The sequence below is a fragment of the Aureobasidium pullulans genome (genome assembly GCF_000721785.1).
Source record: "Aureobasidium pullulans EXF-150 unplaced genomic scaffold scaffold_2, whole genome shotgun sequence".
Taxonomy (NCBI): Eukaryota; Fungi; Ascomycota; class Dothideomycetes; order Dothideales; family Saccotheciaceae; genus Aureobasidium; species Aureobasidium pullulans.
Genome location: NW_021941022.1, coordinates 638,855 through 663,780, shown reverse-complemented (window position 1 = coordinate 663,780; position 24,926 = coordinate 638,855). Strand labels below are relative to the sequence as shown.

At 50.7% G+C, this 24,926-nt stretch overlaps 12 protein-coding genes across 12 annotated transcripts; 3 read left to right on the top strand and 9 right to left on the bottom strand.

The window, feature by feature from the left end:
* Nucleotides 1-797: 797 nt before the first annotated feature.
* Nucleotides 798-1,989, bottom strand: M438DRAFT_265903 (cyclin-domain-containing protein; the record flags this gene model as incomplete). The annotated part of the gene is made up of 2 exons (XM_029900060.1): nt 798-965; nt 1,018-1,989. The coding sequence occupies 2 exons, from the start codon at nt 1,987-1,989 to the stop codon at nt 798-800; spliced, it is 1,140 nt and encodes a 379-aa protein (XP_029764613.1).
* A 1,054-nt stretch (nt 1,990-3,043) lies between these two features.
* On the bottom strand, nt 3,044-3,954 carry M438DRAFT_371362 (proteasome subunit beta type-9 precursor; the record flags this gene model as incomplete). The annotated part of the gene is made up of 4 exons (XM_029908253.1): nt 3,044-3,365; nt 3,418-3,693; nt 3,823-3,868; nt 3,921-3,954. 4 exons carry the CDS (start codon nt 3,952-3,954, stop codon nt 3,044-3,046), a joined length of 678 nt encoding a protein of 225 aa, XP_029764612.1.
* Nucleotides 3,955-4,385: 431 nt separating this feature from the next.
* Nucleotides 4,386-5,413, top strand: M438DRAFT_331339 (alpha/beta hydrolase BEM46/Esterase/lipase/thioesterase; the record flags this gene model as incomplete). The annotated part of the gene is made up of 4 exons (XM_029903396.1): nt 4,386-4,480; nt 4,528-5,037; nt 5,091-5,216; nt 5,266-5,413. The coding sequence occupies 4 exons, from the start codon at nt 4,386-4,388 to the stop codon at nt 5,411-5,413; spliced, it is 879 nt and encodes a 292-aa protein (XP_029764611.1).
* Nucleotides 5,414-7,159: 1,746 nt separating this feature from the next.
* M438DRAFT_361765 (MFS transporter) lies at nt 7,160-9,223 on the top strand. The gene is made up of 3 exons (XM_029907530.1): nt 7,160-7,909; nt 7,963-8,351; nt 8,404-9,223. Exons 1-3 carry the CDS (start codon nt 7,221-7,223, stop codon nt 9,039-9,041), a joined length of 1,716 nt encoding a protein of 571 aa, XP_029764610.1. The 5' UTR covers nt 7,160-7,220; the 3' UTR covers nt 9,042-9,223.
* A 3,808-nt stretch (nt 9,224-13,031) lies between these two features.
* M438DRAFT_331337 (14-3-3 protein) lies at nt 13,032-14,319 on the bottom strand (the record flags this gene model as incomplete). The annotated part of the gene is made up of 8 exons (XM_029903395.1): nt 13,032-13,376; nt 13,436-13,523; nt 13,577-13,851; nt 13,904-13,915; nt 13,979-13,998; nt 14,055-14,101; nt 14,160-14,167; nt 14,308-14,319. 8 exons carry the CDS (start codon nt 14,317-14,319, stop codon nt 13,032-13,034), a joined length of 807 nt encoding a protein of 268 aa, XP_029764609.1.
* Nucleotides 14,320-14,414: 95 nt separating this feature from the next.
* On the bottom strand, nt 14,415-15,853 carry M438DRAFT_342019 (DUF1640-domain-containing protein). Its single transcript, XM_029904647.1, has 3 exons — nt 15,443-15,853; nt 15,010-15,381; nt 14,415-14,948 (listed from the first exon to the last, which is right to left on the bottom strand). The coding sequence occupies exons 1-3, from the start codon at nt 15,796-15,798 to the stop codon at nt 14,891-14,893; spliced, it is 786 nt and encodes a 261-aa protein (XP_029764608.1). The 5' UTR covers nt 15,799-15,853; the 3' UTR covers nt 14,415-14,890.
* A 255-nt stretch (nt 15,854-16,108) lies between these two features.
* M438DRAFT_310695 (tryptophan synthase beta subunit-like PLP-dependent enzyme) lies at nt 16,109-17,896 on the top strand. Its single transcript, XM_029902436.1, has 2 exons — nt 16,109-16,500; nt 16,559-17,896. Exons 1-2 carry the CDS (start codon nt 16,427-16,429, stop codon nt 17,556-17,558), a joined length of 1,074 nt encoding a protein of 357 aa, XP_029764607.1. The 5' UTR covers nt 16,109-16,426; the 3' UTR covers nt 17,559-17,896.
* Nucleotides 17,601-18,819, bottom strand: M438DRAFT_342017 (protein prenylyltransferase). The gene is made up of 3 exons (XM_029904646.1): nt 18,545-18,819; nt 18,091-18,480; nt 17,601-18,036 (listed from the first exon to the last, which is right to left on the bottom strand). The coding sequence occupies exons 1-3, from the start codon at nt 18,760-18,762 to the stop codon at nt 17,712-17,714; spliced, it is 933 nt and encodes a 310-aa protein (XP_029764606.1). The 5' UTR covers nt 18,763-18,819; the 3' UTR covers nt 17,601-17,711.
* Nucleotides 18,820-19,043: 224 nt separating this feature from the next.
* On the bottom strand, nt 19,044-20,582 carry M438DRAFT_265955 (mevalonate kinase; the record flags this gene model as incomplete). The annotated part of the gene is made up of 2 exons (XM_029900063.1): nt 19,044-20,363; nt 20,421-20,582. 2 exons carry the CDS (start codon nt 20,580-20,582, stop codon nt 19,044-19,046), a joined length of 1,482 nt encoding a protein of 493 aa, XP_029764605.1.
* A 149-nt stretch (nt 20,583-20,731) lies between these two features.
* M438DRAFT_342014 (uncharacterized protein) lies at nt 20,732-21,170 on the bottom strand. The gene has a single exon (XM_029904645.1). The coding sequence runs from the start codon at nt 21,092-21,094 to the stop codon at nt 20,888-20,890; it is 207 nt and encodes a 68-aa protein (XP_029764604.1). The 5' UTR covers nt 21,095-21,170; the 3' UTR covers nt 20,732-20,887.
* On the bottom strand, nt 21,062-21,658 carry M438DRAFT_342012 (uncharacterized protein). The gene is made up of 2 exons (XM_029904644.1): nt 21,221-21,658; nt 21,062-21,170 (listed from the first exon to the last, which is right to left on the bottom strand). Exon 1 carries the CDS (start codon nt 21,568-21,570, stop codon nt 21,274-21,276), a length of 297 nt encoding a protein of 98 aa, XP_029764603.1. The 5' UTR covers nt 21,571-21,658; the 3' UTR covers nt 21,062-21,170; nt 21,221-21,273.
* A 615-nt stretch (nt 21,659-22,273) lies between these two features.
* Nucleotides 22,274-24,805, bottom strand: M438DRAFT_83140 (uncharacterized protein). Its single transcript, XM_029910347.1, has 2 exons — nt 24,580-24,805; nt 22,274-24,506 (listed from the first exon to the last, which is right to left on the bottom strand). The coding sequence occupies exon 2, from the start codon at nt 24,470-24,472 to the stop codon at nt 22,613-22,615; it is 1,860 nt and encodes a 619-aa protein (XP_029764602.1). The 5' UTR covers nt 24,473-24,506; nt 24,580-24,805; the 3' UTR covers nt 22,274-22,612.
* Nucleotides 24,806-24,926: the final 121 nt, after the last annotated feature.

Genomic DNA, 24,926 nt, shown 5'->3' with positions numbered 1-24,926 from the left:
CACCAAAAAAGTACATCATGTTCTGGCGCTCGTTTATGCTTCATTCAAGAACCAAGGCCCTTGCGCCCCTAAATGTGTTTAATATGGCAGGTGTTTGCCGAGACATCAAAGCCGTGAACGCCATGCCAACAGCACATCAACATGTACTTTGATACTTCCTCTCAAGAAGGAATCCCAATCGAACACTCAATCAAATCCATGTGCCTCAACTCCAGCTGTCGAATCAGAATCATGCGACGTATTCGCAATCACTCGTATCTGTCGCTTGACCTCAACACTCTCGGCATTGTGGAACTTTAAATAAAACATTGCATGTCACAACTGACAGCCACGTGCAAGGCTGGAACAAAGACGATTCGGTGACATAGCGGTTATGAAACTCTTTGTAAATTTCGACAACGTCCTCCCAACAGACACGCAGACGCCAGAGAAGCAAGAGCAATCTGGAAGGGAAACTGGGTATATTGGAGGCAGAAAGCAAGAGGGCCAGAAAGCCTATGGTAGCAGCAATGAGACAAAAATGAGATGCCAAATAAAAGGGTCGGTCAGGGTATGTTGATCTAAGAGGCTCTAAAACAGGACAACACCGCGCTCTAATATACCTTCCTCATCATATGCCCCAACAAGAGGCCAAAACAGGTTGCTGTCATTTCGTCGTAAAGAGTCCAGTTCCTCAGACGAGCTATTCGCTGAAGACTGATAGGCGATGCATGTTTGTAACGCCTCGTTGTGTATGCGCGCCTTGTGTCAATTCAAGGTTGGCATTGATTGCTGGATCAGACAAACGACCAAGCACGTTAATCGTCCTGGTCTGCCTTTTGAGCCAGAACTTCTCGAGCATAGAATTCGACCAAGGTGGTTCCATATGCTTCAATCTCCTCGACAGGAACAGAAAGACGGAAGTCATTGAGAAGTAAAAACTGCAGTTCAAGGTGATTGAGCTCTGGCAGTGGAAGACCACCAACCTGTGACTGGGATTAGTGGAAGTGATGCAGAGAGTTTCCCGATTTGACGAACCTTGGCATAACGTGAGTTGGTATAAAATATATCAGAAAAGAACTTGCTGGCGCATGTGACACCCGCAATAACCAGTCGATGAATGTTGAAGCTATCAACAACGAAGAGGTGTGAGAGATCTAGAGTGTCTGCGTCCAGAGTAGAGGCAGCTGGAGAGTCCGGCTGGCGAGCTTTGCTGTGAGGAGTGCCAGGTACAGCGCCCTGGTTTTGTGTTTCTAGCTCGCCAGATAACGGCGGGGTTGCTGTTTGCGCATAGCCGTGGCTAGGGGGTGCCACACCCTCCATAGATTGGGTAGAAGCAGGACTCCTGAGTTCTTGTTCGGAAGCAACAGCGCGTTCATGCTTGTCCATCTCACGTAGGTTGTGCATGGCGCCTGCATTGACCTTCTCCATCATGCGGTCGAAATAGACCAAAAGGCTGAGGAACACCTCGTAGCTTGTGGGACAGTATTTGTTGATACGAAGAAGATAGCTCAGGATGGTTATGCTGGGCACATTCTTGCCGTGGAAAGCTAACACACTGTTCGATTGCAACCGGCTAGAAGACGAACCGCCCTCAGGGGGAGTCATCTGGCGGTGCAGGTGCTGGTGTTGCCTGTCGTTGGTGGCGGTAATCTTGGTCAGGAGACCAGCGACCATCTCGATGATGTTCTCAATGGGCATGCCACTGATTTCGTACTGTGGACCCTGGTCACCGACTTTGTTGCCATCTTCAGCAAAAGGATGCATATCATCCTTTGCTAAAGTCTGGATGTGCTTTAAATCGCGAAGCTTAATGCGCTGGGGGGAGAAAGTGGACGAGGAGTCGGATTCGGTGGGCGACGACTCGGGGGAGGATGGTTGCGCGGGGTCTGTGAGCGAGGCGGGAGGGTTTGCCAGATTAAGAGGAGTCCGCTGGCCTGCAGCAGGTTGTAGAGCGGGTGAAGCGGGGCGCTGTCTAGTAGACGAGGGCGCTGGCGACTCGGCAGACATTCGCGAAGCATGCGAGCTGCTTGCTCGGCTTTCAGTTGCTGACATGGTGTTGCGTGGTGGGAGGTGGTGTGGTGCAAACGGAGGCTCAGCGTGGGCCAGATGTGGAGTGTGCCGGGAAGGTGGTGGCGGCAGCGGCGTAGATGAGTGTTGTGTAAAGGCGTCGATTGCTACCGAGCCCATAATCTACAGGCCCCTGTGTTCTGTTCGATCATAGATTAGTATGCGCGCCGCCAAAGATGGAGTTGGGAGCGCTGCCGCGCTCGCGTCGAGAGGGTTGGGGAGCTCAGCAACCAACCATCGGCCAAGACATGTTTGGTTGACGAGACAAACACAGCGACGATTGACACGGCACAAGACGACTCCGTATACAGCAACCAGACATAGAAGTAACCATGGAATATTCTGGTCAAGGCGGTCGGCGATCAACCAGGCCTTGTCGCCGACTCGTCGCGACGTCACTTGGGCGCTGCACGTATGCTATGGCGAGACCGTCACGATAGCAGGATGGAGAGATGGGAAAAGTGCTACTCACACATGCAAGGCATTTCTTCTGCACAAACAGTGCCGCCGGAGTGGCCAAAGAAGTCGTCTCTATCAAGAGAGAGTGAGCGAGGTCGGACAAGGGATTAAGTCAACAGAAAACAGAACGCTGAACGAGGGAGTTCAAAGAATGGGGACCGGCCAAGGGACGGCAGTCGAAACTCTGTTCGTTAGACGCCTCTAGCTTCCGTACCCTCGACTCGCGAGTCGCCCTACAAGACACCAAGACCCCAGCATTACTCGCTCTCAGTCCATATTACACCTCCCACGTGTTTGTGCAGCCACGGTCATCCATGAGACATGATTTCGTATTATCTATCTGGTGCTCCCTATCCATCTCCCATTCCATTCATGCTGTCGCAACCCCTCTGTATGTCTGGGAGCGTCATTTTCTGGAGATGGGTGAGAAGCCAAATGCGCGCTAACATCTAGCTGCCCGGACCACTTGCTCCGCTGCGTGCAAGTCGCGGCATCAGAAGCAAAAAGGGTGTGTCGCTAACCATTGATGCAGCACTCACTTGGTACCAGGACCGGTGTAGCCATTGTCGGGCAAGTAAAGGTGTCTTACAGCACCCTTCGCGGTGAGGACGACCATGCGAATCACACCGCCTGAGCTTCCGTCCCACTTGATAGCCTCTCTCAGGGATCCCTTGACGAAGTCGATGCCCTCCTCTTCGGTCATGCCTTCCTTCCAGTTGGCGTCGCAGTAACCGTAGATGTATGTTGATCCGGATCCGGCAATGGCGTAAGACTGCTTGTGTAGAGATCCTCCTAGCGGTATTGAGTAGACTTGGCCACCATGTCTGCGATCCCATCCTGCGATAATGATACCGGCACTGCGCACATGATCAGCGTCCATTGGTCACCTTGATGTAGCGCCAACCCTACCTCAGCATATCCTTGTTGTCATAGCACAGCTCTTGAAAGATGGCGGCGGCGGTTTGTGTGGTGGGAGCCTCGTTGTTGTTGATGCCGTACATGTTCAGGTGGTATTGGACAATGTCTGCAACGGCTTGGGTGTCTGCGGCGGAACCGGATCTGCAGCACCAGATGGTGTCGTGCACTTGGGTGAGCTTGTCGGTGACACGGTTGGCAATGTAAGCGCCGGTGGTGGTTCTGCTGTCTGCGCCGAGGATGACTCCGTCCTTGAAGTTGATGGCCATGCTGGGAAGGGTTCAGTATAATTCCGGACGCAGGGTTGAAGATGCGAATTCGACGTACATGGATGTTCCGAGGCTGTCGTTTCGTGTTAGTCTTCTGTCAAGCTCATCACACATTTTGAGAAACACTCACTTAACCTCGCCCTTCTTGAGGTGATTCATGTCGATGTGAATACCATCTACACCTTGAGTAAGCTCCTGGAAACAGCTATTCTTCGGGGGCAATCCTACCCTCGCCGAGCATGCCCGTTGCTTGTCCGATCATCGTGAATGTGTTGTGAATGTGCGGTGTGGTTTGTCTGGAGAATGAGGAAGTTGTTCGGATGAGCAGGCGCCTGGGGGATGTTGAAAGTGAAATGCAAGTTGGATGTTGCGACAGCTCCAGGCAAACCATCAATGATGCACGCAACGCCGGCCGCCAGCCAGCCCGCCAAGCTTTCCGTCACCGACCACCACCACCAATCCTCCTATCTTTCCGCCCTCCGATGCTAATGCCAGTCTCTCGTTCCTTCTTTCTTTGCGCCTACCTGTGGTCCTATGGTAACACCTCGCCGGCTGTCAAAATACAATCCTCGTAATTTCAACTTTAATTTTGATTCTCTTTCTTCAACCACAACAGATGTCCGCCAACGACTTGCTCGCCTGAATAATCGATCTCTCTCCCAATCCCGCCGTTTCTCAGAAGCATCCGAGAATATGGCTACTTTACTATGGGGTTACCTCCGGGTGCCCATCATGTTCGCTTCTGGTTTGGGCGCCGTCGTCAGTAGCGGTCTTTACTACTACCAGAAGTATGTCTTCTGAACACATTTGAACCTCATCTTCTGACCCCGCCGAGTGAACTCATCTATCCTCGGAATATACCTGCAAATGCTCGAACCGATGTTCCAAGACCTGCTCAACTCGGCTTGGATGCCGAGGAACTCTCTCTTCCTACACCAGACGGTGAGACTCTGAGTGCTTTCCTCATCAAGCCGGGAAATGTCAGTAAGGCAAAGAACGTAACATTCATCATGTTTCATGGAAATGCTGGAAATATCGGACATAGGCTTCCCATCGCTAAAATCCTGGCGAACGAGTTTCACTGCAATGTTTTGATGCTGGAGTACCGAGGTTATGGTTTATCAACTGGCAACCCGGACGAGAAGGGCATTGCGAAAGATTCACAGACTGGTCTTGATTTCATCCGCGGCAGAGGAGATCTCAAAAATACCAAGATCGTGATTTATGGCCAAAGTTTGGGGGGTGCAGTAGGTATTGACCTTGCTGTCAAAAACAAGGACCATGGTGACATTGCTGGTGTTATACTCGAAAACACGTTCCTCAGCATCAAGAAGATGATTCCAAGGTGAATTGACTCCGCACACCCAGTCGAAGCGATCCGGACTGACGTTCGAATAGTGTCATCCCTGCAGCCAAATACCTGACACCCTTGTGTCACCAAGTGTGGCCAAGCGAAGAAATGCTCCCTGGAATCACGAATATCCCCATCCTGTTCTTGAGCGGGCTCCAGGATGAGATCGTACCGTATGTTCTGACAATAAGGTCGTAGAGAGTCGTTGCTAACGTATTACAGCCCATCTCACATGAAGCGACTCTTCGACATCTGTCGCTCGGAACCGAAGATTTGGAAGGAGTTCCCTTATGGCGATCACAACAACACAGTGACAGAAGCGGGATATTTCCACTACGTGCAAGAGTTTCTCGACAAATACATCGTCTAGTCTTGCTTTTGCATGAAACAGTCATGCTTTAGTACCCGAAGTGAAGAGCATTCGGGTCACCATTCTTCTGACCATTCTATACCGCTATTACCGTCGATTATCAGCTTGGAGCCACGTTACAGTAGTGGACAATCTCACACATGGGTAACTGTATATATAGCAATACAGTACTTACATCACAACCGGGACTCCTTCGCCGAATACCAATGAACAGATAGGACTAGAAAACTACAGTGCTTTCAAGATCTGTCGAGGGGTGAAGGAAGCCCTTTGGATGCTCCCGTTAGAATTCTTCTGGGCTGTCAAGAGCATCGTACGCTCTGAGCTGCTGACGTTCAAGCAAGGCAGCAGGCAGCAGGCGCCGAGATCTTCATCGCATTAGCTCTGCATGAGCGTCCCTGACCATCGTGCCACCAGACGTTTATACAGAATTTCCACCAACGTGCTTGAAATTATGGGATAACGAAGCTTGTATGTACCTGAGCATGTGAATACTGGAGCGTCGCTCCCATCGATTAACGAAGAGTCTTCATGGGTCCAAAACCGCCATACCGATGTAGTGGACTGATTCTCTATGTCACGAGTCAACAGTTGGGCGACATCAGGCGTATATTCAACCAACTTGGCAGTCAGATCCTCCTAGACGTTCCTGCGAAGGATGCCGTGAGTCGCCGGTAAACGTGAAGTACTCATCTTCTGATTATCAATTGCTTACAAAACCCGACTTGTCGCGATATCGTCTTGCAGGGCCGAGTCAAGCTTTGGAGAAATGACGGAAAAATAATGCCGCGTACAAAAGGGCATGCGATCGAGCATGTGCAAGCCGCTCCCCCAAATGACAGGTGCCGGTGAAGAAAATAGCTATGAACAGGTACACAAGTGTTCATGATTGCTAGAGTGCTCGTTGAGAGCTTGGACAGTCCTTCATCGGATAGGCTCTGGGACCTCGATTTTTCGTGCATGTTTGTAGTAAACCACGGTGACCATGTTAGAGACGCGCTGACAAGGAAACCGCATGTGTTGATGTCGGTACCAGCCTCAAACGGACAATGCTCACCCACACGGATGGGCCCGATCTGCGGAGGAAATGTCAGGTACGGACACATCCACTCAGTCCATGCCACCAGGTCTTCACAACCTACAACGGACATGTAGAAATCAGAGCACCGGCGACCTCTGGTAAAATCTGTAGAGATCCCGCCTATCTTGAAGATCGTCGAGCGCAAAATGACTACATCGTGTGGCTTGATTCATCTTACCTCTCAAGCATGGCGTTCAGCCATGGGTTTCGCTACCAATCGGAGAAGGAGCAATTGATCCTCCTTCCCCGGTCAAGGAATTCCCCTTTCTTCGAGACAGCATCGTCCCACAAACAACGCAGGGATGAATCAAACAGTACCCAAAAGGAAAGAGCCAAGTACTCGTGGACGAATGAGCATCCTGTGAATCAAAGACCGGACGTCTTTATCTCCGGTTCGCATTTTGAATAGCGACACGGTCGCAGGTCAGCTTTGAGATTCGCTGTCAAAATGCGCTAGCACGGTGTCGTTATACTTGCTAAGGTTGAGGCGTTTCCTAACCACAAGGCAGCCGTCTGTTCGTCTCTAGGAATCTGTCCGTGTTTGGCCGTCGGTGAGTTTGTTTCGGTGACTCCGTTTGTTTCCAGCCGCATGTACTGTACCAAAATTCGGGTCTAGAAAAGACCTTGCATTCCTCTTCTCGGTATCCCGTTGCAACCTGTCCCACCTTACCATCATAAATCAAACATAACATCTTTGTCGAGCAAAGTCTCTACCAAACCCTCAGCATGGGTTTCTTCAATAGAAAGGCCAAGGACTCTAACCCAGAGGCATTGGAAGCTACCTCGCCTGGTGTGCTTCAATCGGAGAAGACGGACGACGCCCATATCCGCACTGCATCTGTTGTTTCTGGCGATGAGAAGCCCTTACCGGATTCCGATGGCTCGCAAAACGATGAAGAAGACCCTGAGGTCGAATATCCCACCTCGATCAAGCTCCTTCTCATCACAATCGCTCTGTGCTTGACCGTGTTTTGTATAGCTCTGGACAACACTATCATTGCAACCGCCATTCCCAAGATTACCGATCACTTCAAGGCGATTGACGATATTGCATGGTATGGCTCTGCTTATCTTCTGACAACCTGTTCCTTCCAACTCTTCTTCGGCAAGCTCTATTCATTCCTCAGTCTGAAATGGGTATTCCTTGTCGCACTCTTCATCTTTGAGCTTGGCTCTTTCGTGTGCGGAATTGCGCCAACATCGACAGCATTGATTGTTGGACGTGCTGTTGCTGGAGTTGGTTCTGCTGGACTCTTCTCTGGAGCTATCCTGATTATCGCAAACTCGGTACCTCTTCGGAAAAGACCATCCTACACAGGTCTCATTGGTGCTATGTATGGTCTTGCTAGTGTGGCAGGTCCTTTGATGGGTGGTGCTTTCACCGATCACTTGACGTGGCGCTGGTGTTTCTACATGTGAGTTACATAGGTCCAGTCGATTTAAAGCAATGTACTGACAATCTGCGAAGCAACCTTCCCTTCGGAGCTGTCACTATGATCTTTATTTTCTTCTTCTTTAACCCCACCAAAAGCGCAAAGAAGCTTTCCGTTGGCTGGAAGAATCGTGTTATGGATTTCGATCCTGCAGGCACTGTCATCTTCCTGCCCATGATCATCTGCCTCCTGCTTGCGCTTCAGTGGGGCGGTAGCACATATCCTTGGAGCAGTGGTCGTGTCATTGCCCTCTTTGTCGTCTTTGGTGTGCTCCTTGCTATCTTCATCAGCATCCAGTTCTACGTCGGAGAGCAGGCTACGATTCCTCCTCGCATCATCAAGCAGCGCTCCGTTGCAGCAAGTGCTTGGTTTGGTGTTTCTCTCGGTGCTGCCTTCTTCTTGTTTGTATATTATTTGCCAATCTGTTAGTACTCTCCGATCTACATGGCAAGAGTATCAAGCTAACATCTACACAGGGTTCCAAGCGATCAAGGGTGTTTCTGCAACCAAATCTGGAATCATGTCCCTACCTTTGATTCTCGGCGTAGTCATCTGCTCGGTCGTCGCTGGAGGCCTGGTCACTGTATTTGGGCAGTACGCTCCATGGATGCTAGCTTCCTCAGTTCTCATGGCTATCGGAGCGGGTCTATTGTCTACCCTCAAGGTCGACACAGGTCATGCAGAATGGATTGGCTACCAAGCTCTTTTCGGCATTGGTGTGGGAATGGGCATGCAGCAGATCCTTATCGCAGTGCAGACTGTGCTACCAGCTGCAGACATTCCCACTGGTACCGCCATCGTCATGTTCTTCCAAACTCTCGGAGGTGCTCTCTTCATTTCTGTTGGCCAGAACGTCTTCACCAACAAACTCGTCTCAGGACTCAAGGCAGCAGTGCCTGATTTGGATCCCGCTATCGTCCTTTCCACTGGTGCCACAGAGCTCAAGTCGGCTATTGGCGAGCAATACCGCGACGGTGTGCTTCAGGCTTACAACGATGCTCTCACAAACTCATACTATGTTGCTGTTGCACTTGCGACACTATCGATCATCGGCTCCGCTGCCGTCGAGTGGAAGTCGGTCAAGGGCAAGAAGATCGAGATGACCGCAGCATAGGAAACATGTCTCAGGTTCAAATTTACGACAGAGAAATCGAACAGATCATCATGGCGTTGTCATTGTTTCCAGGGTATAATGGACAGAGGTTGGACTAGAAGCTTTACAGGACATTCCACTCGAGCCAATTCAGGTGTACGATACGTTTACGAACATAATTCACGATTGACTTCAAACATCCTTCATCTCAGTTTTTGGGAAACTAAAGCAGTGAATACATGCCTTGTTGGCCCGGGAAGGAGCGACTGGCCAATGAAACAAACCTTGAGAAAGTGGAGAACAAATTGAGATCGTCTTGGATAGCTCCTTCCACATCGCTCTGTCACTTGAGAGGCATGCGAATCAAGTGTTCTCGCTAGCCAACTTCACAAAGCTTGGTACATTCTTGTAGTATCCCCCATGGAGCCCCTTGGCATCAGAGAGCTTTAACATGTTACCGTGACCGCTGGAAGAGTAGAAACCGAGTAACCATACCCATTTCGATCTCTAAACACTCATCGTAGGGAAAGACCACTTTGTAAAGATACAAGAACAACTTTTGTCAAGGAGCAACTGAAAGATGAGAGCTTAGAACATAGACTCAAACGCAAGTGCTTTCTTCGGTCACCGCGTGCTCCTCGAAGACAATTGTGCATTTTTGCAGTGTTTTTAGCCCCTTGATCATGCGTTTGGAGAGATGACTAGACTGCGAAGTGCCCCTGAAACAAAGAGGCAGTCAGGTGAGTCTAATCTATTACTACTACAGCTCTCAGGTAGCCATTGGGCTCCAAGTCTCCTATAAAAATGCAAGAAGTTTTTGCGAAATGAGTGACTGTCCAGTGAGAGCCAACTTTTTCGTTTCTCTTTCTTTGTTTCTCTGGAAAGTTAGAAGTCAGACTAGTCTTGGGAGCGGATGTGTGAATATCGCAGCAGATATATAAAGATGGCAGCAGATGTGAATTGAACTGCAACAGATGGATTACAAGAATGAGATATGTCAGATACAGAGCAAATCGGTACACTCCAAAGTCAGGAACAAAGTGTGCAGCAGATGGTTTCGAACTTGTAACAGATTGTCTGACCGTGCAGCAGACGGTCCGAGCATGCAGCAGATGATCCGACTACGCGCCAGATGGATTTTGGAAGGAAGCAGTTGATTTGGACTTGCAACAGACGACTTTGAATGTTCAGAAGCTCATTGAAGTATGCAGCAGATGACCAAACCTCGCAGCTGATGTATTGGAAGCGAAGCAGACGAGCTCACTTCGATATCAAGAACAAGGTGTGCAGCAAACGTATTGAGTGTGCAGCAGTTGAGATGACCGTGCGGCAGATGGTTTGACCATGCATCAGATGATGTAGCCATGCAGCAGATGGTTCGAGCGAGCGGAAGATGATAGGTCAAGTACAGCATACGGATTGACGATGCGGTAAATAATTCGAGACAGGCAGCAGACAATGCAGCAGACTATTCGACTGTTCAGCAGATGGAATAAGAGGGTGTTGATGTCACGTAGTACCGTACTGCAGCTGACTTGGGTATCCAAAAAGTTACCCGATTCCGGCTGAAACATGCAGCAGATGGAAAGAAGGTGAGGCATGTAGAGTTCGAACCAAGAAGACAGACTTGTGAAGAATTGGACAGAATGGCCATGACATCAGACAGAATCTACCTGAAGAAGATAGATAGATAGAGCAGTAAATCCACTAAAAGCCAGAGCGTAGTATAGGGAACAGATACACAAGGCCATGAGCAGATGAGCAGATGAGTGGAGCAGAGGAGCAAACGACTATCAAGACAGATAGAAGACGTTCTAAAGTAGAGAATGATTCTCGTACAACAAGTGGCCAACACTATACAGCAGGTGCGAGGTGCAGTGCAGCAGATGCTAAGTGCCACACAGAAGGCGACACATGAGGTAGAGTAAATGGTATATACAATGGAGCAGATGAGAGATATGTGCAGAAAATGAGAGACACTTTGCGACAGATGATACTATACAGCAGGCGAGAAATGACTGCTAGTCAATGACTGCTAGTCAATGACTCTACATTGCAACAGGAGGCCGGGAGCGTTCGTAGTCAATCTTTGAGGAACCGAGGATAGACATAATGAACAGAACGAAGGAGTTTAAGTAAACATAGATGGAATCCAGGAAGCATCGGTGCTCTCATCGGACAACTCCGCCGATCTCAAAAGTGTTGTGCATTTTGATAGCCACTTTTCGCACTGTGCACTAACTGTAAGATGACTCAACTAAGTAGACCATGAGTGTTCGACTCAATAAGCAAGAGTAATAAAACACATAACACGTGAGAGAGACAGGCAATGGTTGGAAAGTGAAAGCTTCTTAGGAGCTGGATATGTTGAAAGTGACATAGACGCACTCTCTCATTCCAGCAAATTGGACGTACTAGCTGACTGCATCAAGCAGTGTAAAAAAAACCTACGTCGGAATACCCACTCATAAAAGCAAGGAGTTACAACCCCTCACTAACCCAACACCCCCTTCAAACCCTCAAAGGTCTATTAAAAGCACCTCCCAAAAAATCCCCCAACCCCATCTCCACCTCCTTGACCCCCTCCATCTTTATCAAAAAATACACAACCCTTTTATCAACCACATATCCACTCTTCTTCCATCTGGCATTCAGCCAATCGGTCAATGCATCACTGCTGTTGCGCCAATCGTATTGATACCAAGATTCTAGGATCTGAGCGGTTATGGGGGAGGGAGGACAGGTGAGAGGTGCGGTTGTAGAGGAAGAGGCGACGGAAGAGGTGGAGGAGGATTTACTGGAGGAGCGGGAGAGGGAGAGGGAGAAGGAGGGGAGGGAAGAAGTTGAGGAGGAGGGGGAGGTGTGGCAGAGAGCTGGGACGGAGAGGTTGAGGTCGGGCAGGTGGAGGCGGAGATGCGAACGCATTGTTGGTGTGATTGGTTGTTATTGTGAAAGTAATAGTTGTGATAGGATTGACTCACCGGAAGTCCAAGTTGGGAGAGATGACTGACTAGAAAACTGAACTCGCTGTTGATGTTGTAAAGAAGATCACTGATCGTCTAGATTTGCTGGCAAACTCAATGAAGATAATCCTGACCTGAGGAGATATAAGGATCAAAAGGAATGTAGAGTAGAGGGAAGAGAAAGGAGTACCGAGCAAAATCAACCGCGTTCTGTTTTTCTTGGTTAGTTGGTGGGTGAGCCGAGATCCTGAGTGGTGAGGAAGAGCTGGATGATATAGGCATTCAACTGAAAGGTATGTTCGACAAAGAGCCCGTTGAGTCGACAAGTACAAAGCATGTTCGTTCTTTCACGCTCCTTTGGTAGGTAAACAGGCAAAGAGATACAAAGAAATCATTGACGTGTTTGAGTTTGTGGAATTGCAGCGTTACAGTGGAGATGTGTAGGCGTCGTGTTGTAACACGCGGTGAAGTTTGTACATGATCTACAAGTCACGGTCCCGGTGATTGACATCTAGCAGGAAGCACATGTGGACAGTGATGCAAGCCTGCAGTGTATCTGTAAAATTTCATCAACAATGACCTTGTGCTGCAAACAAAGAAACATGTACGTCACAAGGAAGACAAAGAAACCGAACGCCATCATTTTTTTTTTGAAATATTGATTTGGCGCATGATGAGCGCTTTCCCTAACTGACGGGGAGGTATAAGGAATGACGTAAAAGGGAATACAGTAAAAAAAACCAAAAGGGGTATTTCAGCGCAGTCAAAGGGAGCGGCGATCATCATGGCAAGGAGCACGAAGTTTGTTTCGCGAGTACTGAGTGAGCCGAAATGAAAAGAAGAGTTTCTGTGGAGAGTATAGGGAAAAGGGTAGAGAAATGTCAAATCGGCTAGTTTATTCGTCAAGCTGCAACGCATTTTGGGGAATCAATTCATTTCGACGCTCAGTAGTGCTCCAGACCAGACGTCGCGCTCCAAGCCAGAGGGCGTCTGTGCGAAAAAAGACGTGAAATGGTCAAGTGGATTTCGTGATACTCGAGCGGTCTCTTTACGAGGCCTCGGCCTTGGGCTCCTCGACAGACTCGGCAGTCTTGGACTCCTCGGCCTTGGGGGCGTCGGAGGCGGCGGCGGGCTCTGGCTCGTTGCCATCGGAGGAAGTCCAGAGGGTGAGGTTGTCGCGGAGGAGCTGCATGATCAGGGTGCTGTCGCGGTAGGACTCCTCTGACAGCGAGTCGAGCTCGGCAATGGCGTCGTCGAAGGCCTGCTTGGCGAGGTGGCATGCGCGGTCGGGAGAGTTCAGGATCTCGTAGTAGAAGACTGAGAAGTTGAGGGCAAGACCAAGGCGGATGGGGTGAGTGGGGGTGAGCTCGGTCTGGGCAACGTCGGTAGCGCTCTGGGGAGGGAGTTAGTCATGGCCATTCAATGTGGTGAGATGATCAGAAGGATAATTACCTTGTAGGCCTCGTGGGCAGCAGTGGCGGCAGTCTTGCGCTTGTCGCCGGAGGCGAACTCAGCGAGGTAACGGTGGTAGTCACCCTTCCTGTATAGTTGTCAGAGACAGGCGGAAAAATGGATGATGTAATAGGAACGCACATCTTGTGGTAGAAGACCTTGCTCTCGCCAGACTCGGCCTTGGGGATCAAGGAGTCGTCAAGGACGTCGAGGACATCCTGGCAGACCTTCTCGAGCTCGGTCTCGATCTTTTGGCGGTAGTCGCGAATGATGGTAACGTGCTTGTCGGAACCCTTTTGCTCCTCCTTCTGTTCGATCGAGGAGATGATGCGCCACGAGGCACGTCTGGTACCGACAACGTTCTTGTAGGCGACGGAGAGGAGGTTGCGCTCGTCAACGGTGAGTTCACCACCGATCTGTTTGTTGTTAGTCACGGAAGGAAACAAGTCTAGACCTAGGTTGAATTACCTTGGCGACTTCCTGTTAGGGCGGATTGATGGTTAGTAAAGTAGAGACTGTAGGACAAGCAGTTTAGTTGCGAACCTTCATGTAGGTAACCATCTCTGTTGGACGTGGTTAGCATTTGCACAGCGGGTGTTGATGTTTCAGGTTGACATACCATCGTAGCGCTCAGCCTGCTCGCACAGTCTGGCGAGGAAAGTCTTGCTGCTCGTGTGTTAGATGCCTGGTCGGTCGTAGGTGACGATGTCATGTTCCTAGATACCTTTCACGCTGCAGGAGTTAAAAAAGTCAGCGATCTGTCTATCATGGTATGCATCGGGCAGCGGGACCGAGTGAGGGGGTCAAGCGGTTTTGTTGGGCTTTGGATAACGCGCACGCACTCCGGACGGGCGGCAGGACTTGCGACTTACTTCGGTGGCCATTGTGAGTGGTATGGAGGATGATATGGGATGGGAAAGGGATTGAGGCGGTGAGGGAAGAGGGCGGCGGAGGATGTCTGTCTGGGAGAAAGGTTGAAGCTGTGTTTAGAAGTCGGCGCAGTTGTGGACCGTGCATCCAAATCGCGACCCTGGTGCTGCTTTGGCTCCTGCACGTGATTTCTACCCTAAGCTCGCATGACCCCTCAGTGAAATTACAAGGACTCACTCGGAGTCAACACATGAACTCGCCATACACATGAGACCCTTGATCACACGGCCTTCGAGAACAATCTCTGCTGCCTTCTATTTCCGGTATAGACTGCATCATAGCACTCGACAAAGGGGGTATACTGATAATCTCTGCGAGTGCCAATGGCCGTCTATCCAAATGTCTTCAATTTCCTCTTCATCCTCCGGCCATATCCTTCCCAAACGCCCCCTGTCCGCCCATGAATAATGACAAAGGAAAAAGTAATGAGTGCCTTGATTGACACGGTGAAGGTAGCAAATCCCACATGGATGACGTGGGAAAACAAATGAAACAATGGTGAACGACTTCTCACCCATCATGCCTCTACATGAGCAGGCGCCACACACCGAGAATAATGGCGGCGGTACCCGTCGTAACACCCCTAGAATCCCCATGTTAGCAAGGCTCCATGTGCCGTCGGTCCGCTCGGAGATGAAACATACATCAGCCATTGCAGAGTCGAGAACTTGACTTGCTCAAGACGCTCTCTCAAAGCTGCAGCTTCCTGCTCGATTCTGGTCTCGGTCTCCTTGATCTTGAGATCTTGCGAGTTTGCTTCTTCTCTGATTCTGCCCTTCTCCAGGTTGAGGTCCAATCTTACTGATGCTTGCGTACGCTGGACTTCGTCACGTAGCCTTGAGTTAAGCTTGGCCAAGTCGTTTGTCAGGCGTTCGTGAGAGGCGCGTGTCAGGGACGATTCGGTCGAGTCGGCCGATAGCAGCTCGGAGCGAAGTTTGGCAAAGTCGACCTTCTGTGTGTACGTGGCCTTCTCCTGGTCCTCGCGAAGCACCATTGTCCGTGTGAGATTCTGGATACTGTGATAGATTGCTTGCTCAGCTTGGCTTCATTTCGGGGCGAGATTGGCTCGGAATGTACCTCTCTTCAACAACGTCGCTTAGCACCTTCATCATGGCGACTGCCTGCTCCTCTGTAAAGCCCTCATCTTTCAACCTTTGCACAAACTTGAGTGTGTCAAAGTGGTGGTCTCTGCTGCGCTGCGTGGTGGCCGAGAAGTGTCTTCTAGGTTGTACTGCTGCTTGTCCGAATGCGACGCGACTGGCCGAGGGAAAGTGGTGTGCTTTGGAAAGTGCTCGTGTGGTGTAGTTTCTGGAGGCTGACGATTGCGTTGAGGCGTGAATGCGGGCAGCGGCATGAAACGTGGACTGGCTCTGGGGAGACCATGACAGCCTGGGCAGTAGGAATCGCGGGATGGATGTCGATGAGGCGGCCATTGTCTGTTCGGTCTGGGTACAGTATGCGTGAGCTGAATGTCAGGGAGAGACGAAACAAAGGAGAGTTTGTTGTAGCAACGACTTGTGGAGGGGCACCGATCCGTCCTGAAACGGGCGTCCGGCCAGCCAGTCCCACGCTCGGCTTCACTGCCAGCCTATGACGCGGACAGAGACCTCGAACTTTCTGTCAGGCATCCCACTTAGGTATCAACACGACTTGCACACGTCTTTATATGGAGGACAAGACCTGATTGAGATGTACCTTTGTTCACTACAGCCAGCTTCGATAAAATGCTATAGATGATCGGCTCAAAAGTATATAGCCAGTGGACATGATTAGAGTTATTTGTTCTTCAACGGACAATCCACGAAAGAAGCCTATCCATGTCACAATTTGTATCCTTGTCATAAGAGGTTTGGTAGATCAGTACTCCAAGTATCTTCCATAGTTGTTGTGTATGATCTATACCGAAGCGGCTGGAGGCTTCGCCCTAGTTTTGACATGGTCCGTCTGGCATTTAGCCGAGAGACTTCTTCGAACAACATCTCTTCTTTCCCATCACATACCATCACAAAACCTCAAATCCACGTCCGATAGAAGGAAAGATCCATTGGGACCCGCATCAACATGGCCACATCAAAGAACCCATGGGTAGAAACACCCTTGATCGAATCAACCACCCTCTCAAAAGCAGCAGGATGGTAAGCAACCCACTCCAACCCCAATTCCTCTAAACCATCAACACTCACACCTTCACAGCAGAATCTTTCTCAAACTAGACAACCTCCAACTCTCCGGCTCCTTCAAAGCCCGCGGAATAGGCCACCTAATGCAGACCTCCCTCACTAACTCTTCCCACCCCACCTCAGTCCACTTCTACTCCTCATCAGGCGGCAATGCCGGTCTCGCAGCCGTCCACAGCGCAGTCAAATTAGGCCGCCCTTGCACAGTGGTGGTACCGCTTACCACCAAGCCCATGATGATGGCGAAAATGCAAGCGGCAGGGGCATCAGAAGTGCTCCAGCATGGGGCTAGTTGGCAAGAAGCTGATGATTACCTACGCGGGACCGTGATCAAGACAGCAGAGGCTGGGGGAGAGGAATGTGTATACGTGCCGCCATTCGACCATCCTACGATTTGGACTGGGCATTCTTCCCTCATCGACGAAATCAGTGCGCAACTGTCTGCAATCACCGGAGAGAAAGATGCAAAGCCAGAGGTTTTGGCTTGTAGCGTGGGAGGAGGAGGTTTGTTCAATGGAATCATGGAAGGAGTGGAGAGGCACTCTTGGACGGAAACGCAAGTTCTTGCTGTCGAGACCAAGGGTGCGGATTCGCTGGCCGAAAGTGTGAGGGTTGGCGAGCATATCACGCTGCCGGCAATCACATCTCAAGCGACCACGCTGGGAGCCAAGAAGGTCGCTGCGAGGACATTCGAGTTGGCCATGTCGAGCAAGCAGGTCAAGACGCTGGTACTTAGCGATGAGGAAGCCATGATGGGTGCATGGAGACTGGCTGAAGATGAGAGACTGTTGGTGGAGCTGTCTTGCAGTGTCACCGTGGCTCTATGCTATGGAGATCGCTTGAAAAAGGCTTTAGGGAGAGAAGTGTCCAAAGATGACAAGGTTGTCATTATCGTCTGTGGTGGCAGCAACGTCACCATCGATATGGTCTCGCAGTGGAAGAAGGACTCCGCGCATATCGATGCAGAGCCGAGTCAGGAGGAAAAGGCAACTGTCTCCAGTGCCAATCTTATGTGAAAACCTGACAACATCTGAAAGTGTGGAAAGCAGATAGACTCATAATAGACAAAACGCCCATGCTGGGTATCATGAATTGAAAAGAACAAAATCGCTACCTATGCAAAAAGAAAGTTCCACCCTTTCGCCTCTGCCATGCTGTGTTTCTGACGTCTAAGCGGCCACTTGACCTTGGTTCAATTGGTCCTTGAGGTAAGCCCAGTAATTGGCTCTGATGGGGTCGTACTTGCTAGCCAGCAGATCATATGCCTTGGCAGCCTTCTCGTTCTGCTCCTTCTCACCAGCATAGATCTCAGCGAGTAGATCGAGTGCATGACTTGAGCGAACAGCATCTTCGTCCTCGGAGTCCACAGATGCGAATTCGTTGACGAACTCCTTTTGTGAAGAGAGGGGAAGTTTGGCGGCTGAAACAATACCACGGAGGTAGTTCCAGGGTGACTGGTTCTGCGGTGCTTTGCGGATGGCTTCTTGGGCAAATCTGCGGTGCTCTGGTTAGTCGTGATTCGCAGCCCCGGATCGAGACAACACTCACTTGATCTCTCTCTCCACCACTTCCTTGTCCTCTGTCTTTGGCGGTTTGCTTCCAGACACCAAGAAGAAACGATGGTTCCATGCCGAGTTGTTTCTCACATCCTCTTCAATCAACTTCTCCGTGGCCTCCAACTCTCCCTCATCCCAGAGCTCGAATCTGCGAACCAGCCATTGTCTGTAACTCCACACGTGATAGTTCTTTGCATCCAGTTCGAACATTTGAGAGATGAAGTCTGCTTCGCCTTTGCTGGAGCCCAGACGATCCACAACGAGTTGACGGTGGTGCCAGATTTGATAGTTCTTTTGGTGTGCGAGGGCAGTTTCGTTGAGCCATTCTAGTTCTTTTGAGAGGTCTGCATTCAGGGCTTTGAGGATCTCGGAGCGGTATAGCCTGAGGGGTGTGCGAGTCAGTCAAGGGGTGTTTCGAGGTTCGAGGGTAATGGTAGAAGACTCACCAGACAGTGTAGTGTGCAGCATTCATGTCGATAATATCCTCGGTCAGGGTCAATGCTCTCTCGCTCATCTCATTCTTTGCCATGATGGCACGGAGGTAGGACATTGCTTCCGAGTAGTCGTCCGTGTATGCGATTGCGGCGAGAGGGTTTGGGCCGCCGTCATCCTGAGGCAGAGGGACAATGTCGTCCCAGTTGGTGTCGTCGGAGTATTTGCCCATGGTTGCTATGATGTTCAGAAGAAGTTGTTGGCAATAAGTGTCTAGAAATCAAGAGTTGTAAGGCGTTGTAATTATTTCCATGACCAAAGTCCCGGAGACGGCGTCATTGTTTGAGAATGGGGAAACGCCAAGGCCGCATGCATTCAAGAGTGAGAACAATACCAAGTCGTCAACGCTGACCCTGTCCGCTCTTGTACATGTCTGAAGCCATTGCAATCTCGAAAACTTCTTTCCGGAATTAGATTATCATAGTTCTGTTATATAGAAGCTTCTTTGTCTCGTCATATCCTCCAGAACTTCCAACCCTCTCGTACGCCTCCGTGAACTCCGCCCGTGACTCCGACCAGTTTCTCGACGCCTTCTCTGCCTTCGACTGCTTCGAATTTGTCCGAGTCGATTTCCTCGCCTCCGAGTTCGTCGCTTCCATTGTCAAGCACGGCAGGCCATAAAACACCAACACCATCACCGCCGAGTGTCGTCTCGTACTTCTCAAAGCCTTCCTTCTCAAGCTCCTTTTCCAGTCTTGCTAGCGTTTCAGCTTGTGAGTTTACTGTTTCGGCTACTGGCATCTCTTCGCCAACCGAAGGCAAATCCGGCTTGAGAAGGGTGAAGGCACAGCCACCTCCACCTGCACCAGTGAGTTTAGTCCATCCAGCTCCTGCGTTGTCTACTAGCTGGCGCAAACGCTCGAGTTTAGGATGTGAGACTCCAAGACTGACCAAAAGACCATGGTTGATTGAGACCAATTCGCCTAGTTGAGTAAGTGCTGAGGGGTCCTTGGGGTCAAAGTCGGGGCTGGTAATCAAGGCGTGCGCGGATTCGGTGACGTTGTCTATAGCATCCAGGATATGGTTTGCGATCTTGGGTTGCGTCTTCTTCAGTCGTGCCACCTTTGCGACCTCTGCAGCAGTACTCTTTGCTTGTTTCGTGTCCACAAGAAGTAGCGGAAGCTCTGGGAAGTTTCGCAATGGTAAGACTAGCGGAGGCTTCGCATAGTCTGCGCGCTTGAACAGGACAGCCTTGCCGCCCGACGCAACGGTATTGTCGACTCCTGAAGGGTTGCCATGAATGAGCATCTCGCCGACAAACGACCATTGGTTGATTCGCTCGAGTTGCTTCTCAGCCTCTTCGGGCATCTGATCAGGGTGAGGGCCAGAAAGGGCGCGGGCCTGGATTAAAAGAGCGGTAGCTATGCAAACAGAAATGCTGGCGCTGGAACCGAGGCCGGCGCCGATGGGTATCGTAGAACGTAAAGTATAAATGGTGGCAGGCGAAGACTTGTTGCCTAGAGAAAGGAAAAGGTAGAGGAAGGAGGATGCTGCGGCCTGGTGGATCTTTTGCTCTTGAAGCGGGATGTGAGGAGAGACGTTGAGGATGTGCGGTTTCATGGCGTCCACAAGAACAGGATCGAGTTGAGTGACAAGGTCGTAGTAGCGCTTCTTGCGATCGGGGTGAGAGAAGGCATCCCAAGGGAGAGTGTCAATGTCCCATGTGTGATCGAGGTCGATGTCGCGGAAGCGCAAGGTTATGGTACGGCGCGACTTGGAGAGTGTTGTGACGAGCATGTAGGAGCGGAGTGAGATGGCAGCAGCCATAGCAGCCTGTCCAAGGGGTTAGCCGCCGGTATACAGTGAAGGCAATTGTCGCAGAAGTGCTACCTTTCCGTGGACGACAGCATGTTCGCCATAGACAATGACCTTTCCAGGCGCAGAGACCATAAAGGGAGGAGCCAATGGAGTCGACATCTTGCGTTTGTATGCTGGTCGTGGATCGCTACGGCGTCGTGTGGGAGAGTCCGAGTCGCTGCTGGACGAGTTCATTCGGTCGTGTCCGTTAGAATTGGCAGTGCTCATGGCAGGTGAATGCTTGGGCGCGCCATTGCGCATTTCGAGGATTCCGTTGGCCGTTGTCATTGTTCATGCTCAATTCACATGTTCAGTTGCATCGAGACAAAGGGAGTTTAACTATGGTGGAATTGATCGTCGACGAATGACAGCTCGCTCATTATAATTAATCTCCTTTAACCCCAGCTTTTGCTCTCGTACCACTTTTCCACTTCACTGACCTCACCCCGCATTACTCAGTCCCCTGGACAACTCCTGGAACATCAACATCGGACCATGCATTAAATCATGTTTGCTCTCTCCTCACCACTATACCCGCTTTCGTGCTGTCCAGAGGGAGTGGGTACGAACGTGTTTCGGTTCGTGGTTCCAAGCATGTTGGTGCCTCCAGCGACTTGTCCTTCCGTATTGCTGGCTCCATGCACAGTCGTAGGAGTTATCGGGCTCGTCGGCCCTGTGTGACCAGCGTTGACACTGTTCGTCTGCATTTCGAACGCGGGTTCTGAGCCACTATGTCTGCCAGAGCCGTGATGACTCGTGGGTACTCCGACACTGTCACTTCCTGTGATTGCGAAGCGTCCGCGTAGTGGTAGTAACGCACTGACGAGAAACAGCACACTGCTCTCGAATTAGATGTGCTCAGAGAATCTTGGTCGTGTGCTGATACTCACAACTCGACTCCGGCAAATGCTGCAGCTGCGGCTCCACATGCCCATGCTCTCCTGAGTCTACCAATGGCATCACTGTAGGCTGCGTACGCTGCTCCTCCAGTCGGCAGATTGTCGAACCCACCTGAATAGTACGTAACGTCTTTGGGCGCTGCGACATCACTATATGCAGCTAGCTCGGCCATAATAGCCAACCAGAACAGAGCAAAAAACAGATCGACCAGGCCAGCATGGAGCGGGTGCGTCGCAAGACCAGGGATGCGAGACAAGAAGGCCAGTGGAATAGTTGCCAGCATAGTCAAGATCGCCGCTATGATGGCTGGTATGTATGCGGCTTGCAACTGAGATATAGCTTGTCAGCTTTTGAATTTGGACACGTCCGCCATACTCCGAAAACATGACTTACGAATGTGGTTGAGTAGACATGAAGAGCATAGCTGACAAGCCCCAAGATCAACACAGCCAACAGGAACTGTATGATGCGAATTGCTTTCGATGCAAGCCCTCCAGGGGTTTGGGAATGTGAAGATCGTGTGCCACCCCTGCCGAATCTGCTGATTCCAGTTCTGCTGGTCGATGAAGGCGGGGCCGTCGTTGCGCCAATGGTTTGAACGTCTATACCAGGCTGGCTATCGACCTTCTTCCTGTTGAAGAGTCCCATCTCTACCTTTGGGCCTGTGTAAAACAAGAAGCGGCGCAATCAGATTCCTAATCTTGCCCGTTTGTGGAAATAAGAAGTCATCATGTTGTTCTATTTCCGCATCTTCTGGGTTGTTGTTGTTGTTGTTGTCTTGAGAACTCACAGGAATGCTGTGTGATGTTGCTGTTCACGGTGATTGGAATGTGAGCTGAGATGGCCATCTCGTACTGCAACAATGTAAGTTCAGGCTTTGCAACCGATAATTTCATTTTGCGCTATTTCATGCTGGAACGCTCTATGATAAAACCCTGGAGCAGTGCTGGGAAGAGAAGAATAGCAAGATGAAGCAAGAAAGTAACCAAAATTTCTGACGCTTTTGGAGATTCAGAAAAGGAGGAAGAGCAGCTTCGTACCTCGCGAGGAAGGGTCCGACAGCGACCATGCTACATGCCTGCCTGCCTGCCTGCCTGTGAAACGCCCCATCCTCTTATCTCAAAGCGCCGCCCGCTCCACCGCCTATAACAGGAAGAACACCACATCCCAACAGATGCGTTCGGGTATAAGAAGAAGAAAGAACAAATGAAAAAGGCCGAAGATGCGCTTGAACGAAAGTGGCCCTTTACGAGCAATCGCAATTCGAATTCGTTAAAAGGGCGTGTTGTTTGTCATGGGTCATATTCCGGAAGGTGTGACACCTATCAGCGTGGCTGGAAGCTGAGATGTCCCTTAATGGCTATCAAGTCTTCCTGAAGACGGGATATGCGCAATTCGTATTCGTCTTGCATACGAGAGAATCGTTGCTCCAGGTTTCTGACATAGTTCCAGACATCATTAATGCCATCACCAACAATCTCTCGCATACTGCCACCGGAGCTGTGTCCGTGACTTGAGAGACTTCCTGGGTTTGATCCATGCATAGGTCCAGATTGCATATTATTGTGCATCGGATTATGAGATGTAGACTGAATGGGCAATCTCACAGAATGTCCAGAAGCAAGTCCGGCCAGTGAAGGTAATTGATTGTGTTGTGACATCTGATGGGCCGCAGGTGGTGTCGCTTGTCCACCGCGAGCGTTGTGTGCCTGCTGAAGTTGTGTAAGACTAGGCGACCTGTTGCGCAACGCATTTGTAGCTTCGGCTATGCTGAGGCGATGCTGGTCTTGTTGATTGGGAGAGAGTGGCTTGGGTGAATGTGATATGCCTCCCTCTCCAAGCACAACAGTGGGAGTCGGGACGTATTGGTTTAGTGGGAGATTACTCGTCGAGTTGACGTTAGAGATCTCGCCAGGGGATGTTACAGAGCTGGATGAGGGCAGAATGTGGTGGTTAGGAGGGCCCATGTTGCCCCTCATCGCGCGACTAGCGAGAGGCGGCGGATAAGTGCTCGAGTGTTGGCGATAGATGGACCTGTTGGAGTCATGCGAGTCTTCGATGTGCGCACGCTTGCGACTCGGCTCACTCCCTCTTCTCGGGTCGTCGTCTTCATCGTCCATATCGTGACCATTCTCTCCATGATCACCATAGTCCATGCCTTCCATTGTTTCATCGCCCATTCTACTATCGTCATCACCTCCAAAGCTCGAGCGGCGACCAGCGCAACCTCCAGGGCCCTTGTTGTGTCGAGCTAGAGCGTCGCCACGAGCAAACCGTCTTCCACATTTGTCGCAGATATGTGGTCTTTCACCAGTGTGCAATTTGGTGTGGCGTTTCAAATCATGCAGCCTCCTAAAGCGTGACTGACAGGTTTGGCAAACATATGGTTTTTCTTGGCTGTGGGTAAGCAAATGGCTTTTGAGGTTGTGGTGACGTGTGAAGTCAGTCGCACAATACGGACACTTGTGCCGTTTGGTCGATGGAGAGGCTCTCGACTGACCTTCTGCGGCCGCCTCTGCTGCTACCGATGCTGGGCCAGGATATGTGAATGATTTGTGCGATGGGTGTGCGCTTGCAGCCGAGCTGTATCCGCGCGTCGGCTCTGGATAGTCCATACTGGTCATTTCTGCAGGCTCAGCGACCAGTTGAGGATCCCGAGTGTGCTCGTGCGATGTGGCTGTCATTGCGCCGCCGGGCGAGACAGCGTCTGAATCTCCGAAACTTCTTAAGCTCACAGGACTGGGCTGGGAAGCCTCGGCGGTTGTTGTCACCGGAACGGTGAGATGTGTACTCGGCTTTCGCATTTGGTTGCTCGAGGAGTGATTTGGTGAAGAGAGGTCAGAGGCCTTTGAGATTCCGGGACCACTCATCAGAGCATGCAGAGCGGTAGCGGCAGGGTTGGGACTGGTCTGGCTTTGCTCTTGATTGTGTTGCTGTTGATTGTGTCGCCTAGCATCGGCCAAGGCACCGGCACCCGTGAGAGGTCGTGGCGTAAAATGTGCTGGAGATTTGGGCGAAACAACAGTGTATTCCGGGGCGTGTGGCTTGAGCAGGTGTTGGTTATCTTTTGAGATGGCGAAGACGGAATGAGAGGCCGAGGTGGGCGTGCGAGGAACTTCGAGAGGAGGAAAAGGTTCGACCTGAGGGCTGCCTGATCTAACTCGCGTGGCCATCGAGGGATACATACATTTGACAAGGGCTGAGCGTGTTGATGATAGACTAGGCTCATGTCAGCCACGGTCACATTGCGACGAGAAGAAAAAAGAAAAAAAGAAAATCAAGCCCCACATACGTGATCTGCTAGGTCGCGGTGATATGCGAACCTGTAGAGGGTCTGCGGTGGAGAGAGGTGTCGCGCGCCAGGACAAAATGCAGCATTAGGCTTCCTTGTCGATATAGCTCAGTGCAGAAACAGTCGCGACTTTCAAGCGTCCATGTATTATTTCCAGAGTGTGGCGTAAAGGTGTTTGTGGCCAGAAGCCTGCGACGTTGCTATGGCCGGAGCGGTGATAACGACGCGATAAATGGTAGCAAATGGACTCGAACAGTTGTCGGGCTCGGGGAGCGTGATTCGAGAAGAAAGGATGAAGCACTCGTGCTGTCAGTCGAGAACTGGAAACCGATCAAGGATGCTCGGAC